Source organism: Carcharhinus amblyrhynchos, chromosome 9, assembly GCF_965287045.1.
Source record: "Carcharhinus amblyrhynchos chromosome 9, sCarAmb.v2.hapA, whole genome shotgun sequence".
Classification (NCBI taxonomy): domain Eukaryota; kingdom Metazoa; phylum Chordata; class Chondrichthyes; order Carcharhiniformes; family Carcharhinidae; genus Carcharhinus; species Carcharhinus amblyrhynchos.
The window spans coordinates 71,059,681-71,077,758 of NC_137332.1; the positions used below are offsets into that span (position 1 = coordinate 71,059,681).

The 18,078-nt window shown below is 43.5% G+C and overlaps 1 protein-coding gene across 1 annotated transcript in view; it reads right to left on the reverse strand.

The window, feature by feature from the left end:
- LOC145347931 (ral guanine nucleotide dissociation stimulator-like 1) overlaps positions 1-18,078 on the reverse strand; it is a 117,852-nt gene that overhangs the window by 51,426 nt on the left and 48,348 nt on the right. The window contains exons 4-12 of the mRNA XM_080195920.1: positions 15,944-16,009; positions 14,627-14,704; positions 12,964-13,038; positions 12,537-12,614; positions 9,807-9,881; positions 9,379-9,450; positions 7,645-7,719; positions 7,215-7,286; positions 4,274-4,348 (exon numbers count right to left, since the gene is read on the reverse strand). Coding sequence (XP_080052046.1) covers positions 4,274-4,348; positions 7,215-7,286; positions 7,645-7,719; positions 9,379-9,450; positions 9,807-9,881; positions 12,537-12,614; positions 12,964-13,038; positions 14,627-14,704; positions 15,944-16,009 — 666 coding nt within the window. The remainder of the gene's footprint in view (positions 1-4,273; positions 4,349-7,214; positions 7,287-7,644; positions 7,720-9,378; positions 9,451-9,806; positions 9,882-12,536; positions 12,615-12,963; positions 13,039-14,626; positions 14,705-15,943; positions 16,010-18,078) is intronic.

The window sequence follows — 18,078 nt, forward strand, 5'->3', positions numbered from 1 at the left end:
CCCATTCATCATCTTATATGTCTCAATGAGATCTCCCCTCATTCTTCTAAACTCTAACGAGTACAAGCCTAGTTTATTCAGCCTCTCCTCATAGTTCAACCCCCTCAACTCCGGTATCAGCCTAGTGAACGTCCTCTGCACTCCCTCCAAGGCCAAAATATCCTTGCGTAAGTGCGGCGACCAAAACTGCACACAGTACTCCAGCTACGGCCTCACCTGTGCCCTATACAGCTGCAGCAAGACCTCCCTACTTTTATATTCAATCCCCCTCGCTATGAAGGCCAGCATCCCATTAGCCTTCCTGACCACCTGCTGCACCTGTAGGCTGGGTTTGTGCGACTCATGCACAAGGACCCCGAGGTCCCTCTGCACCATCACATGCTGCAGTTTTTCGCCACGTAAGTAATAGTCCTTCCTACCAAAGTGGACAACCTCACATTTGCCAACATTACATTCCATTTGCCAGTTCCTGGCTCATTCGCCCAGCCTATCTAGATCCTTCTGCAGACTCTCCACACCCTCCGCGCAATTTGCCGTTCCACCAATCTTGGTGTCATCAGCAAATTTCGACACCATACACTCGGTTCCCTCCTCCAGAGCATCTATATAAATGGTAAATAGCTGAGGCCCCAGCACTGACCCCTGGGGCACTCCACTAGTCACCAACCGCCAATCCGAATAGCACCCACTGACCCCCACTCTCTGCCTCCTATTTGACAGCCAATCCTCTATCCACGCTAACACCCTACCCCCAACTCCATGCCCCCTGACCTTCTGTAATAACCTCTTGTGAGGCACCTTATCAAACGCCTTCTGAAAATCAAGAAACACCACATCCACCGGCTCTCCTCTATTCACCACCCTAGACACATCCTCATAGAACTCCAATAACTTCGTCAGACACGACTTCCCCTTAACGAAACCGTGCTGCGTCTGCTCTATCAAACAATTCTCCTCAAGATGCCTCGCTATTTTCTCCTTGATCACGGATTCTAACATTTTACCTACAACAGACGTTAAACTAACCGGCCTATAGTTCCCTGCCTTTTGCCTGCCACCCTTCTTAAACAATGGTGTAACATTAGCCGTTTTCCAATCTTCCGGCACTTCCCCGGAATCCAGCGACGTTTGGCAAATAATCACCAAGGCACCCACTATCACCTCCGCCATTTCTTTCAGAACCCTTGGAATGCATTCCATCCGGTCCTGGGGACTTGTCCACAATCAGTCCCTCCAGTCTGTCGAGCACTGCCTCTCTAGTAACAATAATGTCATTCAGGCCCTCCACTCCTACGATCTTTCCATCGCTAACACCTGGCAAATTATTCACGTCCTCTTCCGTGAAGACCGAAACAAAAAAGTTATTCAAGGCCTCAGCCATTTCCCCATCCCCTACCACTAAGTCCCCCCTCTCATCCTCTAAGGGTCCAACGTTCACCCTAGCCAGCCTCTTCCTTTTTATATATATTTATAAAAACTCTTGCTATCCTTTTTTATATTAAGAGCTAGCCCAGCTTCATAGTTTATCCTACCCTTCCTTTATCAACTTCTTTGTCATTCTTTGTTGACATTTAAACCCCTCCCAATCCTCTTCTCGCCCACTACTCTTAGCTACTCTAAATGCATCCGCTTTTAATTTAACACTTTCCTTTACCTCCTTCGTTATCCACGGCTAATCATCTCTCCTCCTACGATCCTTTTTACCCATCGGAATAAATTTCTGCTGAGCACCAAGAAAGATCTCCTTAAAGATCCTCCACTGTTCCTCAGCAGACCTACCTTCCAAATTTGATTCACTTCATGTGATAAAGAAACATCTGAAGTCACTGGATACCTCAAAGGTAAGGACAACATTACACCAATAGTATTGAGGATTTGTGTGCCCCTATCTAAGCTGTTCCAATCCAGATACAACACTGGAATCTACCCAACAATGTGGAAATATGCCCAGGTAGGTTCTGCACACAAGCAGCAACCCAGCAAACCACACAGCATAACCTGCGCACAACTGTTGAGTTTGGATTCAGTCAAGTCACTTAGCTCCTGACCACATTACAGCTTTAGTTCAATCAGGCACAAAAGAAATTGAAATCAAGAGGCAAGGTCAGAGTGACTGCCATCAGCATCAAGGAACACAGGCAATATTGGAGTCAATGGGAAATCAGCGGAAAAACTCTCCAGTGACTGCAAATGTACCCAGCAGAAATGAAGATGGTTGCACTTGTTAAGTCTGTCAGTTCACCCCAGAACATGTCTGCATGAGTTCCTCAGGTGAGTGTGTCCTTGGCCAGCCATCTGCAACTGCTTCTTTCAATGACCTTCCTCCATAAAGTCATAAGGTCAGAAGTGGGCATTTTGCTGATGACTGCACATGATTCAGCACGATTTGTGACTTGAATCCAACCTTGAAATTCAATTGTATCATTGCTGATTCCCAACTCTCTCTATCCTGGGGTTACAATTCATCAGAAATTAAATTGGACCAGTCTTGTAGATATTGCAGCTCTAACAGCAGGTCAGAGGCTGGGAATTCCATAGCAGGTAACTTGCCTCCTGACTCTTCAAAACCTGTTCCGTATCTACCATTCACAAGTCAGGAGTGGTATGGAATACTCTTCTCCTCATTGTTGGAACTGCAGTCATCAAGAAACTCGACACCATCCAAGACAATGCAGCCATATCCATCACCTTCAATATTTATTTCCTCCACCAGTGACAGCAGTGTACATCAGCTACAAAATGCACTGCAGGAACTCACCAAGACCTATTTCAACAATCTTGTTAGACCATGTTCTCTACCACCTAGGAGGACAAAGAGTAAACACATGGAGCACTACCACCTCCCAGGTTTCCTCCAGGTCATTAACCATCCTGACTTGGAAATATATCACCGTTCCTTCACTGTTGCTGGGTCAAAGTCCTGGTATTCCCTCCCCATTGATGTACCTACACTTCAGGGATAATAGCAATTCAAGAAGATAACTCACTACCATCTTCTCAAGGCAATTAGGTACAGGCAATAAATGCTGGTCCAGCTAGGAACACCCACATCCCATGTATGGATCAAAAAGTAGTCAATGACTCACTACCTCCACAGGCATTTTGCTCATGCCAACCACACCCACCACTTGGGGAAAACACCAGATAAATCCTGGCCTATTCTGGAGGTAACCTCAGCAATGGCCACCAGTAGCACTGAATGTGTTTTTGCTGAAACATCCCAGTGATTGGACAGGCTGTTCTGGAGACCAGGCAACACTATTTATTGGATCAGGTTCATGGCAGCAGGACATCCCCAGCAACATGCTGCCCTGGGTCCAATGCCACTTTAAAACCAGGTGGGCTTTGCTTTCACCCACAAAACCTCCCCCTCCCTCTCCCAAAACACACACAGAAGTTAACTGCCTCTAGGAATAATGGAAACTTTAGACAAAAAAATTGTCACAGGTATAGCTTACATAAACACCACAACTAAATTACTGTGAAACTCTGCTAGTCACCATAATCCAGCACCTGTTAAAGTCAACGTATCTCCTAACTTGCACATCTTTCAGAATGTGGGAGGAAACCCACACAGACACAGGGGGAATGTGCAAAGTCCAGTGACCCAAGCTGGAAATCGAACCAGGTTCTTGGCGTTGTGAAACAGAAGTGCTAACCACTATGCTACCGTGCCAGGCTCTCACATTCCTCTCACGATTGCTATGGTGTTTGCTACACTATTACGTGCCTTTATGAGCGCGTTTCTACATTATCTACAGGAACTGCTAGCTCCCCAACCATTCACATTTACATTGTGGTGTTCTGAATGAAATGGAATTGCTGTCATACATCAGATTAAACTTACTTTCCGATTATTGCAATGGTTCATGGAGAAACACAATTTCCATTCTCCTCACCATTTGGACTGTCACAGTTTCTGCAGGTGCAATTGGTCACAAAGAAAAGCGATTTTAAACAAACACTTGCATCCACAAGTGGCCATCATTTAAAAACAGGAGACTCTGGGATTCAATGCTTCAACCTTTGATCAGCTGGTTTGCTTTAATGCATCAACTTTTGTTCTATACTAATGTATTTTTCATTTAGAAATGTTGAGGAATAAGACAAATATAGAGAGAGTTAGTAATGTGATTGTTGTGGTCTGGAATGGTTTTCACTACACTATTATATGAAGCTGTTCCTACATGATTCTTACAGGAAGCGCCAGCAATTCCCTTTTACACAGATTCTGAATGAAGCAGAGTTTAGTCAGACATTGGATCAAACTTACTTCTTGACTGAGTTAGATTCTGAAGAACATGACTTTCTATCTTCCTCACACTTTGGACCGTCAAAGTTTTTAGGGCTGTGGTAATAAAGTAGATCATTTTAAGCAAGTAATTGCATTCAAAATTCAACCCATTACCACCCCCACCGCCGCCCCCCCCCCCCCCCCCCCCCCCCCACCCCCCTTAAACTGAAGGTGCAGTATTTCAAACCTTGGTCAGCTGGTTTTGTTGAACAGGGCACCTTTCATGGCCTGGCAAATTCCTCACTTATAAATCAAGCTGCGGGATCAACCCTAGTTGAATGAAGTGTACAAGAGGACAAGCCAGGAGCAACGTCGGGCTAACCTAAAAATGCAGCGTCGGCCTGGTGAAACTACAACACAGGGCTCTTTGCTGCCCTACAGTATAAACAGCAAGCTGATAGACTGTGGATCAGAGCCAAGCTCTGCAGTCTTGCCACATCTCATGATGAATGGTGGTGGACAATTAAACAACCCACTGGAGGAGATGAGTCCACAATTATCCCCACTCCCAGCACATCTGTGCAAAAGGCAAAGCTGAAGCAGCATTTGCAGTAATCTTTGCCCAGAAGTGCCAAGTGGATGATCCATTTTGGCCTCCCCAGTGATCCAAGGATCAACGCCAGTCGTCCACAAATTTGATTCACTTCATGCAATAAAGAAACATCTGAAGTCACTGGATACCTCAAAAGGTAAGGATGCCAACAACATTACACCAATAGTATTGAGGATTTGTGCTTGAGAACTTGCTGTGCCTCTACTCAAGCTGTTCCAGTCCAACTACAACACTGGAGTCTATCCAACAATGTGGAAATATGCCCAGGTAGGTTCTGCACACAAGGAGCAGCCCAGCAAATCACAAAGCATAACCTGCACACAATTGTTCAATTTGGACTCAGTCATTTAACTCCTGGCTTCATTACAACTTTAGTTCAAATAGGCACAAAAAGAATTGAAATCAAGAGGCAAGGTCAGAATGACTGCCATCAACACCAAGGAACCCAGGCAATACTGGAGTCAATGGGAAATCAGCAGGAAAACTGTCCACTGGCTGGAGTTGTACCCAGCAGAAAGGAAGATGGTTGTGTTTTAAGGTCTGTCAATTCAGCCCCAGTAAAAAGTCTGACAACACCAGGTTTTAGTCCAACCTATTTATTTGATAATGGACTCACAAGCTTTCGAGGGACACCCTCTTCTTCAGGTGAATGGAGAGTTCTGGCCTCAGACAGAGCATATAAAGCACAGACAGTTTATGCATGAGTTCCTGAGAGGGAGAGAGAGCGAGATCGAGGGGGAGAGAGAGTGAGATCGAGGGATCCTCGGCCCAGCCATCTTCAACTGCTTCTTTCAATGACCTTCCCTCCATAAAAGGTCAAAAGTGGGTATTGACTGCACATGATTCAGCACCATTTGTGACTTGAATCCAACCATCGACCCTTGAAATTCAATTGTATTATTGTTGCTGATTCCCAGCTATCTCTACCTAGGTGTTGCAATTCATCAGAAACTAAATTGGACCAGTATTGTAGCTTATAACAGCAGGTCAGAGGCTGGGAATTCCGCAGCAGGTAACTTGCCTCCTGACTCTCCAAAACCTGTTCATGACTCAAGTCAGGAATGATATGGAATACTCTCCCTATTGATAACTGCAGTTCCAACAACACAAGAAGCTTGACACCATCCAAGACAAAGCAGCCTGCTTGATTGGTACCATATCCATCACCTTCAATATTCACTTCCTCCATCAGTGACAGCAACGTACATCAGCTGCAGGATGCACTGCAGGAACTCACCAAGGCCAACTTCAACAATCTTATTTGCCCTTCACCCTTTGTCCTCCTAGATAGTAGAGTGCAAGACATGGAGCGCCACCACCTCCCATGTTTCCTCCAGGTCATTCACCATCCTGACTTGGAAATATATCACCATTCCTTCACTGTTGCTGGGTCAAAGTCCTGGCATTCCCTCCCTAACAGCACCATTGATGTACCTACATTTCAGGGACAATAGCAATTCAAGACGACAGATCACCAACCACCATCATCTGGAGGGTAAATAGGGACAGACAATAAATGCTGACCCAGCCAGGGACACCCACATCCCATGTATGGGATCAAAAAGTAGCCAATCACTTGCTACTTCCACAGGCATTTTGCTCATGCCAACCATGGCCACCACTTGGAGAAGTCACCAGGTCAATCCTGGCCTATTCTGGAGGCAACCTCAGCAATGGCCACTAGTAGCACTGAAGAGGTGGTTGCTGGAACATCCCAGTGATTGGATAGGCAGTTCTGGAGACCAGGCAACACCATTTATTGGTCAGGTCCATGGCAGCAGGCAACCACCAGCAACATGCTGCCCTGGGTCCAATGCCACTTCAGAACCAGCAGCAGGACTTCGCCATCAACTAAAAAACCTCCCCTTTTCTCTCTTTCCTCCCTTCAACCCCCAGACACCCACAAAAAAGTTAAAAGCTACCTCTAGGAATAATGCAAACATTAGACAACAATAAATATTAATCACAAATACGGCTTACATTAACACTGCAATTAAGTTACTGTGAAATTCCCCTTGTCACGTCAATGCACCAAACCAGTACATCTTTCTGAATGTGGGAGGAAACCCACGCAGATACAGGGAGAAGGTGCAAACTTCACACAGACAGTGATCCAAGCCAGGAATCAAACCAGGTCCCTGGCACTGTGAAGCAGCAGTGCTAACCATTGTGCTACCGTGCCAGGACCTCAGTCAGTTCCTTTCATGTGATTGCTACGGTCTGGATGCTGTTTGCTACACTATTACATGCTTTTATGAGCAAGTTCCTACATTACCTACAGGAACTGCTAGTTCCCCAACCATTCACATTTACAATGTGGTGTTCTGAATGAAATGGAATTGCTGTCACACATCAGATTAAACTTACTTTCCAATTACTGCAATGATTCCTGGAGAAACACGATTTCCATTTTCCTCACCATTTGGAATGTCACAGTTTCTGCAGGTGCAATTGGTCACAAAGAAAAGTGATTTTAAACAAACACTTGAATTCACAAGTGGCCATCATTTAAAACACAGGAGACTCTGGGATTCAATATTTCAACCTTTGAGCAGCTGGTTTCCATCAATGCATCATCTTTTGTTCTGTACTAATGTATTTTTCATTTAGCAATGTCAAGGAATAAGACAAAAGCAGAGAGAGACAGTAATTGATGTGGTCTGGAATGGTTTTCACTACACTGTTATATGAAGCTGTTCCTACATGATTCTTACAGGAAGCGCCAGCAGTCTAGCAATTCCCTTATACACAGATTCTGAATGAAGCAGAGTTTAGTCAGACATTGGATCAAACTTACTTCTTGACTGAGTTGGTTTCTGAAGAACATGACTTTCTATCTTCTTTGCACTTTGGACTGTCAAAGTTTTCATGGCTGTGGTCACAAAGCAGGTTATTTTAAGCAAGTACATGCATTCAAAATTAAACCCATTAAACCCCCATCCCTGCCATAAACTGAAGGTGCAGTTTATCAAGCCTTTATCACCTGGGTTTTGTCGAACAGGGCATGCACTTCATGGCCTGGCAAATTCCTCACTATTGTAATCAGCTGGGGATCAACCCTAGTTGACGAAGTGTACAAGAGGACAAGCCAGAAGCCAGGCTGACCTAAAAATGTGGCGTCAGTCTCGTGAAACTACAACGCAGTGCTATTTGCTGCCCAACAGCATAAACAGCAAGGTGATAGACTGTGGATCAGAGCCAAGCTCTGCAGTCTTGCCACATCTCATGATGAATGGTGGAGGACAATTAAACAACTCACTGGAGGAGATGAGTCCACAATTATCCCCACTCCCAGCACATCTGTGCAAAAGACAAAAGGTGAGGCAGCATTTGCAAAAATCGTTGCCCAGAAGTGGCGAGTGGATGGTCCACTTTGGCCTCCGTGACCCAAGCATCATCAATGCCAGTCTTCAGCAAATTTGATTCACTTCATATAATAAAGAAACATCTGAAGTCACTGGATACCTCAAAGTAAGGACCCCAAAAACATTATACCAATAGTATTGAAGATTTCTACTTGAGAATTTGCTGTTCCAGTCCAAATACAACACTGGTCTTTACCCAAAAACGTGGCAATGTGCCCAGGTAGACTCTGCACACAAAATGCAGCCCAGCAAATCACCATTTCATCAGTCTACTTTCAATCAGGGAAGTGATGGAAGGGGCCATCAACAGTGCTATCACACAGCAGAACCTGTGCTCAAGTGTTCAGTTTGGATTCAGTCAGGGTCACTTAGCACCTGGCCACATCACAACTTTAGTTCAAACAGACACAAAGAATGGAAATTAAGAGTCAAGGTCAGAGTGACTGCCATTGACATCAAGGAACCCAGGCAATACTGGAATCAGTGGGAAATCAGGGGTAAAACTCTCCTCTGGCTGAAGTTGTAACCAGCAGAAAGGAAGATGGTTGTGCTTGTTCAAGGTCTGTCAATTCAGTCTCAGGACATCACTGCGCGAGTTCCTCAGAAGAGTGCATGTCTTCAGCCCAGCCATCTTCAACAACTTCATTCAATGACCTTCCCTCCATAAGATCAGAAGAGGGCATGTTAGCTGATGACCTTACATGATTCAGCACCATTCGTAACTTGAATTCAACCATCACCCCTTAAAATTCAATTGCATCATCATTGCTGATTCCCAACTATCTCTACTTGGGGGTTACAATTCATCAGAAACTAAATTGGACCAGTCTTATTGCAGCTATAACAGCAGGTCAGATGCTGGGAATTCTGCAGCAGATAAAGGGAGAAGGTGCAAACTCCACACAGACAGTAACACAAGCTGAATCAAACTAGGTCCCTGGCATTATGAAGCAGCAGTGCTAATCACTGTGCTACCGTGCCAGGACCTCACTCAGTTCCTTTCATGTGATTGCTATGGTCTAGATGGTGTTTGCTACACTATTTCATGCCTTTATGAGCAAGTTCCTACACTACCTACAGGAACTGCTAGCTCCCCAGCCATTCACATTTACATTGTGGTGTTCTGAATGAAATGGAATTGCTGTCACACATCAGATTAAACTTACTTTCCGATTACTGCAATGGTTCCTGGAGAAACACGATTTCCATTTTCTTCACCATCGGGACTGTCACAGTTTCTGCAGGTGCAATTGGTCACAAAGAAAAGTGATTTTAAACAAATGCTTGCATCCACAAGTGGCCATTATATAAAAAACAGGAGACTCTGGGATTCAATATTCCAACCTTTGATCAGCTGATTTGCATCAATGCATCATCTTTTGTTCTGAACTAATATATTTTTCATTTAGAAATGTTGAGGAATAAGGCAAATGCAGAGAGAGGGGCACAATGTGATTGTTGTGGTCTGGAATGGTTTTCACTACACTATTATGTGAAGCTGTTCCTACATGACTCTTACAGGAAGTGCCAGCAATTCCCTTTTACACAGATTCTGAATGAAGCAGAGTTTAGTCAGGCATTGGATCAAACTTACTTCTTGACTGAGTTAGTTTCTGAAGAACATGACTTTCTATCTTCCTCACACTTTGGACTGTCAAAGTTTTCATGGCTGTGGTCATAAAACATGTCATTTTAAGCAAGTATTTGCAATCAGAATTAAACCCATTAAACTACCCCCCTCCACCCCCCACTTAAATTGAAGATGCAGTATTTCAAACCTTGATCAGCTGGTCTTGTCGAACAAGGCACACATGGCCTGACAAATACCTCACTATTATAATCAAGCTTAGGGAATCAACCCTAGTTGAATGAAGTGTACAAGAGGACAAGCCAGGAGCAACATCAGGCTGACCGAAAAATGCAGCATCAACCTGGTGAAACTACAACACAGGGCTATTTGCTGCCCAACAGTATAAACAGCAAGGTGATAGACTGTGGATCAGAGCCAAGCTCTGCAGTCTTGCCACATCTAATCCTGAATAGCAATGGACAATTAAACAACTCACTGGAAGAGGCAAGTCCACAACTATCCCCACTCCCAGCACATCTGCACAAAAGACAAAGTTGAAGCAACATTTGCAAAAACTTTTGCCCAGAAGTGATGAGTGGATAATCCATTTTGACTTCCCCGGTGACCCAAGCATCATAGATGCCGGTCTTCAGCAAATTAGATTCACTTCAAGTAAAGAAACATCTGAAGTCACTGGATACCTCAAAAGGTAAGGACCCCAACAACTTTACACCAATAGTTTTGAAGATTTGTGCTTGAGAATTTGTTGTCCCAGTCCAACTACAATGCTGGTATCTACCCAAAAACGTGGAAATGTGCGCAGGTAGGTTCTGCACACAAAATGCAGCTCAGCAGTCTACTTTCAATCAGTGAAGTGATGGAAGGGGTCATCAACAGCACTGTTACACAGCATAACTTGCACCGCATTCAATTTGGATCCAGTCAAAGTCACTTAGCACCTGGCTACATTACAAATTTACTTCAAACAGGCACAAAAAATTGAAATCAAGAGGCAAGTTCAGAGTGACTGCCATCGATATCAAGGAACCCAGGCAATACTGGAATCAATGGGAAATCAGGGGTAAAACTCTCCTCTGGCTGAAGTTGCAACCAGCAGAAAGGAAGATGGTTGTGCTTGTTAGAGGTCTGTCAATTCAGTCCCAGGACATCACTGCGGGAGTTCCTCAGAAGAGAGCGTGTCTTCGACCCAGCCATCATCAACTACTTCATTCAATGACCTTACACCCATAAGATCAGAAGTGGGCATGTTAGCTGAAGGCCATACATGATTCAGCACCATTCGCAAATTGAATTCAACAATCACCCCTTGAAATTCAATTGCATCATCATTGCTGATTCCCAACTATCTCTGAATCGTAACCCCCAAGACAGAAACAAAACTGTGGCAGCCTATAGATATTGCAGCTATAACAGCAGGTCAGAGCTGGGCATTCTGCAGCAGGTAACTTGCCTCCTGACTTTCCAAACCTGGTCAATATCGACAAGTCAGGAGTGTTATTAAATACTCTCCCCCATTGATGACTGCAGTTCCAACAATACAAGAGGCTCGACACCATCCAAGGCAAAGCAGCCTGCTTGATTGGTACCATATCATCACCTTCAATATTCACTTCCTCCATCAGTGATAGCAATGTACATCAGCTGTAAAATGCACTGCAGGAACTCACCAAGGCCCACTTCAACAATAATAGCTCATGATCTCTACCACCTAGAAGGACAAAGAGTAAACACCACCAAGTTTCCTTCAGGTCATTCACCATCCTGACTTGGAAACATTTGTTCACTGTTGCTGGGTCAAAGTCCTGGAATTCCCTCCCTAACAGCACCATTGATGTACCTACGCTTCAGGGACAATAGCAATTCAAGAAGGCATTTCACCACCATCTTCTGGAGGGCAAATAGGGATGGGCAATAAATGCTGGCCCAGCCAGTGACACCCACATCCCCTGTATGGATAAAAAAGTAGCCCATTACTCGCTACCTCCACAGGCATTTTGTCCAAGCCAACCATGCCCACCACTTGGGGAAATCATCGGGTAAATCCTGGCCTATTCTGGAGGCAACCTCAGCAATGGAGACCAGTACCGCTGAATGAATGGCTCCCGAGGTGACATCCCAGTGATTGAACAGGCAGTCTGAGACTAGGCAACACCATTTATTGGATCAGGTTCATGGCAGCAGGCCATCCGCAGCAACCAGCACAAAACCCCCCCTTCTTTCCGTCTCCTCCTATCCTTTTCTGCCACCCATCCCCCCAAAAAAGACACACAAAGTTAAAAACTACCTCTAGGAATAATGCAAAAACATTATTACTCACAAATAAAGCTTACATTAATACTGCAATTAATTTACTGTGAAATTCCCTCGTCATCATAGTCTTTCATCTGTTCGGGTCAATGCACCTAACCAGTACATCTTTCAGTATGTGGGAGGAAACCCACGCAGACACAGGGAGAAGATGCAAACTCCACACAGTGACCCAAGCCAGGAATCGAACTGGGTCCCTGGCACTGTGAAGCAGCAGTGCTAACCACTGTGCTACCGTGCCAGGACCTCAGTCAGTTCCTTTCATGTGATTGCTATGGTCTAGTTGGTATTTGCTGCATTATTACATGCCTTGATGAGCAAGTTCCTACATTGCCTACAGGAACTGCTAGCTCCCCAGCCATTCATATTTACATTGTGGTGTTCTGAATGAAGTGGAATTGTTGTCACACATCAGATTAAACTTACTTTCCAATTACTGCAATGGTTCTTGGAGAAGCACGATTTCCATTTTCCTCACCATTTGGACTGTCACAGTTTCTGTAGCTGCAATTGGTCACAAAGTAAAGTGATTTTAAACAAATGCTTGCATCCACAAGTGGCCATCATTTAAAAAACAGAAGACTCTGGGATTCAATATTTCAACCTTTGATCAGCTGGTTTGCACTAATACATCACCTTTTGTTCTGTATTAATGTATTTTTCATTTAGAAATGTTGAGGAATAAGGCAAATGCAGAGAGAGTCAGTAATGTCAGTGTTGTGGTCTGGAATGGTTTTCACTACACTATTATATGAAGCTATTCCTATATGATTCTTACAGGAAGTGCCAGCAATTCTCTTTTACACAGATTCTGAATGAAGCAGAGTTTAGTCAGACATTGGATCAAACTTACTTCTTGACCAAGTTGGTTTCTGAAGAACATGGCATTGAAACTAACTCGCAGTTTGGCATGTCAAAGTCTTCATCGCTGTGGTCATAAAGCATGTCAGTTTAAGCATGTATTTGCATTCAAAATTAAACCCATTAAACATCCCCCCCAAACACCCCTTTAAACTGAAGATGCAGTATTTCAAATCTCGATCAGCAGGATTTATAAAACAGATCACACTCAAGATACTCATCATTGCATGAGTGGTGACTTTTTTTTAAACCTTTGAAATTTCAAATGGAACTTTATGGCATAACCAATCGCTGGAAGTGAACATGCCTGAAGGGCAAGTCATTTTCCAATTACTCATTGAAGAGTTTTGATGCTGTGTCAATACTGTTGCACTTTCCTGGACAATTGGTGATAGGGCTGGCGGTATGAATTTTGGCGAAATAACAGGGAGTAATCAGGAGACTAGCCTAATCCTTATCTACTGTTATGCCATATTTGCCAAAAGTGTGGCACTTGGGCAGCTTGGCAAAACCACTGGGCAGCCAATTACAAACCAACTGAGGACTAACATAAGAACATAAGAAATAGGAGCAGGAGTAGGCCAACTAGCCCTTCGAGCCTGCCCCGCCATTCAATAAGATCATGGCTGATCTGTCTTGGCTCAGTTCCACATTCCCGCCCTCTCCCCATAACCCTTAATCGCCTCTCTTATCAAAAACCCATCAACCCGCGTCTTAAAAATATTTAGCGAGGTAGCCTCCACCACTTCAACGGGCAGAGAATTCCAGAGATTCACCACCCTTTGAGTGAAGAAGTTCCTCCTCAACTCCGTTCTAAACCGCCCCCCCTTTATCTTGAGGCTGTGCCCCCTAGTCCTACTGTCCTTTGAGCGGGAAGAGTCTCTCCACCTCTATCCTATCCATCCCATTCATCATCTTATATGTCTCAATGAGATCTCCCCTCATTCTTCTAAACTCTAACGAGTACAAGCCTAATTTATTCAGCCTCTCCTCATAGCTCAACCGCCTCAACTCCGGCATCAGCCTAGTAAACCCCCTCTGCACTCCCTCCAAGGCCAAAATATCCTTGCGTAAGTACGGCGCCCAAAACTGCACACTGTACTCCAGCTGCGGCCTCACCAATGCCCTATACAGCCGCCTTGAGTGGCTGCTGCACCAGTTTCTGTTGTCATATAAATGCAGCCTCCAAACCCCAATGTCTCAAGCTTCTGGTGCCCCCCAACCCATCATTGAGATGCCCTATCCTCAGAAGCCACTGGAGGAGAGGCTGTTAATTTGCCATCCATCTGATTGGACCAGAAGCTCTTGGGACTCGACTGCATCCTAAATTGGATCGTAGCCCCAGCTGCAGTCTCTTAACTGGTCACTACTGATAGCATGCAGCCTTGGGTCCCATTGCCTGAAGGAAGATCAGCTTCCACTTAACAGTCTCAAAAAGACTTGACCAGATGTTCATAAAATTTCAATCACAAATTTTTTCCTCTTTGAAAACACTAAATAGAGAGTGTCAAGCAGTCTCTCATTAAATTGCTATTGTTCAGAATGGCACTTCCATGAGATGCATTCAGAAAGTTGCTGGCACGTAATCTTACAAGAATTTGTCTCTCTAGCAATTCTGTTTTGCATTGTTTGGGATGAAGCAGAATTTAACTTACTCTCCGATCACTGCAATTGGTCCTGGAGAAGCACGATTTCCATCGGCAATATAGTTGGAGCTGTGGGGGTTTCCATACCTGCAATTCATCAAAACACACGAATTAAATCATTTCCAACAAGCATTTGCACCTGGCCGTTTAAAATGAACTCTTGCAGACTGAGGATTTGGTATTTAAACCCTTGATAAGCTGATCTGTCACACTCCAGATGGATAACTGCACCTGGGAAGAAACAGAGCGTGCAAGGGAGACGTGGAAGGAAGCAGCAAACTCATTTCTTTAATATTTTATAATTTCTGTAAGTGGTTACACATTGGAATGAACTTGCCGTCTGATGACTGCAAGTGCCCCTGGAAAACAATTACGATTTTCCTCATAGTTTGGACTGTCACAGTTTCTGCACCGGCAATTGGTCAGGAAAAAATAAGTTATGAAAACAGTTGCATCGACATTTGGCTGTTATTAAAAGTGTCAGAGTAAACAAATGGAGGTTACAGGAATAGTTCTTAAGGCAGGCCTGATGGGCCAAATGGCCTCCTTCTGCACTGCAGGGATTCTATAATTGTAAGTCACTCTAGATGTATGACTGCAATGAATGATTTCCTTCAAAACCTTCATAGGAAGTTTACAGGACACTAAAAATGAGGCTACAGCAGTTGCAGCAGAGATCATCCATTTCTTCAATATATTTATCCTTGTTTCATTGTCCAACAGTGCCAGATCAATCTTAACTCCAAGACCTAAATAATCATTCCATTGAAGGTATTGTGACGATGCAGTTTTTTAAAACAGAAGCTTTCAAATCTCTAGGAATGATACAAATATTAAAGGCAACTAATAGCTTCTTTAATGTGACTGCTATAGTCAGGAAAAGTGTCCACTTTTGAAGATTCAAAACATTTTTAAAAATTCATTTTACAGGTTGTGAGCATTGCTGGGCCAGCATTTATTGCCCAGCTGTAACTGCCCTCCATTTCAGAGGCCATTTGGAAGTCAACCACAATCGCTGTGGATCCGGAGTCATGTAGGGCTCATCATATAAAGACAAAAGATTTCCTTCCCTAAAGGACATTGGTGACCATGAAACCATTGTAGTAAAACCCATCTGGTTCACTAGATCGTTAATTCCAGATTTTTACTGAATTCAAATTTCACCATCTGCTGTGGTGGGATGTAAACCAGGATTCCCAGATTTTGCGCTGACTCTCTGGATTACTAACCAGTGATATCCACTGTGCCACTACCTCTCATACTTCATACATGATCCACCACCTCTCCTGCATTCTGATTGAAGCAGATTTGTTAGATTGAACTTACTCTCTGTTTACTGCATTCGTTTCTGAAGAATTTAGAATTCCATTTGAAGGGTCAAAGTTTCTGTATCTGTAATCGGTTACAAAGCATAAATCAATTTTAAACAAGCACTTGCATCAAGGATTGTCGTCTTCCAATCATGGAAAAACCCTGAAGACTCAGGATTCAAAACTTCAAACCTTGATCTAGTTCATTGTTAAACAGGAATTAATGGAAAGAGCTTCATTTTATAGCTTAGTGTTGAAATATTATCTTTGCTCAATATTCACATATGTGCCTTTGCTGCATTCATCTGTTTAACAGTGCCCAAATATTCATGAAAACATGTTTGGGGAAACAGAGGGAAGAGATGAGAAATATCACCATTTTTAGCATGGTGACATTTTCTATCTTCAAACCATAGACTCCACAGGTTAAGGACATTCAGGCCGCTATAGACCTGTGTAAGCTCTTGAAACTGCTATACGTTAACTCCACTCCTTCTACATGGCCACGCAATACTTTCCTTTTCAAGCATATTGCTATTAATACTTCTCACACCCTTGCAGTCAGTGCAAACCAGATCACAAGCTCGTAGCTTTCAAGAAAAATCTTGTGGTTGTCTTGCCAATTTTAAGCTTTCCTAACCATAGCACATTTGGTAAACTCTTCTTCCCCAATTGCAGTTTGTCCCTCTAAAGTCAGAACACAAAGGTCATCAACTCAGTTGGGGCACACTGGCTTGCACCACGACTGAGTTGTGCACAGTGACCCCAATCGACCACTTGTGAAGCACAGTAAGTGTGGGGGACAGGACAAAGAGAAACCAAAGTCTTATCTCTGATGGCACTTAAAAAGCATGTTATGTGCCATTGCTGCAGAATGATTGTGATATCTTCCATATTTCAGTAATAAACAGATTTGACCAACATCTCAGATTTTCTAATCAGGCTTAGTTTTAAATATTCAGTTTAGAAACTTTACATTGGGCACAATAAATTTTTTTTTAAACCCTCCAACCCCTCCAGACATTTACACATTCAGAATATTACCTGTTGCAGGTAGCTATAACCTACAAACAACAAGTCTCAGTAATGGTAATAAACTTTTAATACAGGTGTCCGGTCATCATGGCAAACTGCTTAGTGCGTTTTCAAATTTTGTATGGATTGTACTTGATTGGCTCGAGCAAGATCACAGTTATTTTGCGATCATTTGAGCACAAACATTACCACATGGTTGTGGATGTGTGTTTTGTGGCTATGTTTTATTCAGTTCTATCCCAAACCTCTACATACGGTGCTTCATTATGTTGAAAGTCTTTTTTACGGGTGGGGGGGGGGGGGATTGGCAAGAGGAGGGGTTGGTATGGCTGTTATTGGGGGAATAAAGGTAAAGTGTTGAAGACAATGGAATTGAAGATGAACAAAGCATATTTTGGGGGGAACATGTTGCAAGACTGTTTTAACTGTAACTTTGTTTTTGTTTTTACATCTGCATTACTGGAACTCCTTGCTCAAGGGATCAGTAGTTGTTTTTCACATTTAGAGTACAAGAAAAAGGGTTGAGATTTTAACCTTTTATCATATTGAATACGAGAATGGTTATGTATTGCTTGTGAATTCTGGTTAAAAAGTCAATGCAAGTGTCTATTGTAACCTCTCTAACAAAGCAATCAGTGAGACAACCATTTGCTAGCCTTCATCTACAGGCAGAAGAGTATCATTGCTTTCTGCAAGGCAACATTTGGAAAAGGATTACATAAAAGTTTAGATGGTATTGTGCCAATGGAGTTAACCAGCTGGGCTGGTGCCTCCAGCAGAGAACTGCCAGATGATACAAAAGATAGGTGGAGCAACAGGTAGCATTGAGAATGTGGGGAGGTTGCAGAAAGACTTTGACAGGTTTTAAGAGTGGTCAGAGTAGTGGCAGATGGAATACAACATAGGGAAGTGAGGTTATGCATTTTGGTAGTAAGAATAGAGTCAGACTATTTTCTAAATGGGGAGACAATTCAGAAATCTGAAGTGCAAGGGGACTTGGGAGTCCGAGTTCAGGATTCTCGAAGTTAACTTACAGTGGAGTTGGTAGTTAAGGCGGCAAATATGTTAGCATTCATTTCAAGAGGACTAGAATACAAAAGCAGGGATGTATTGTAA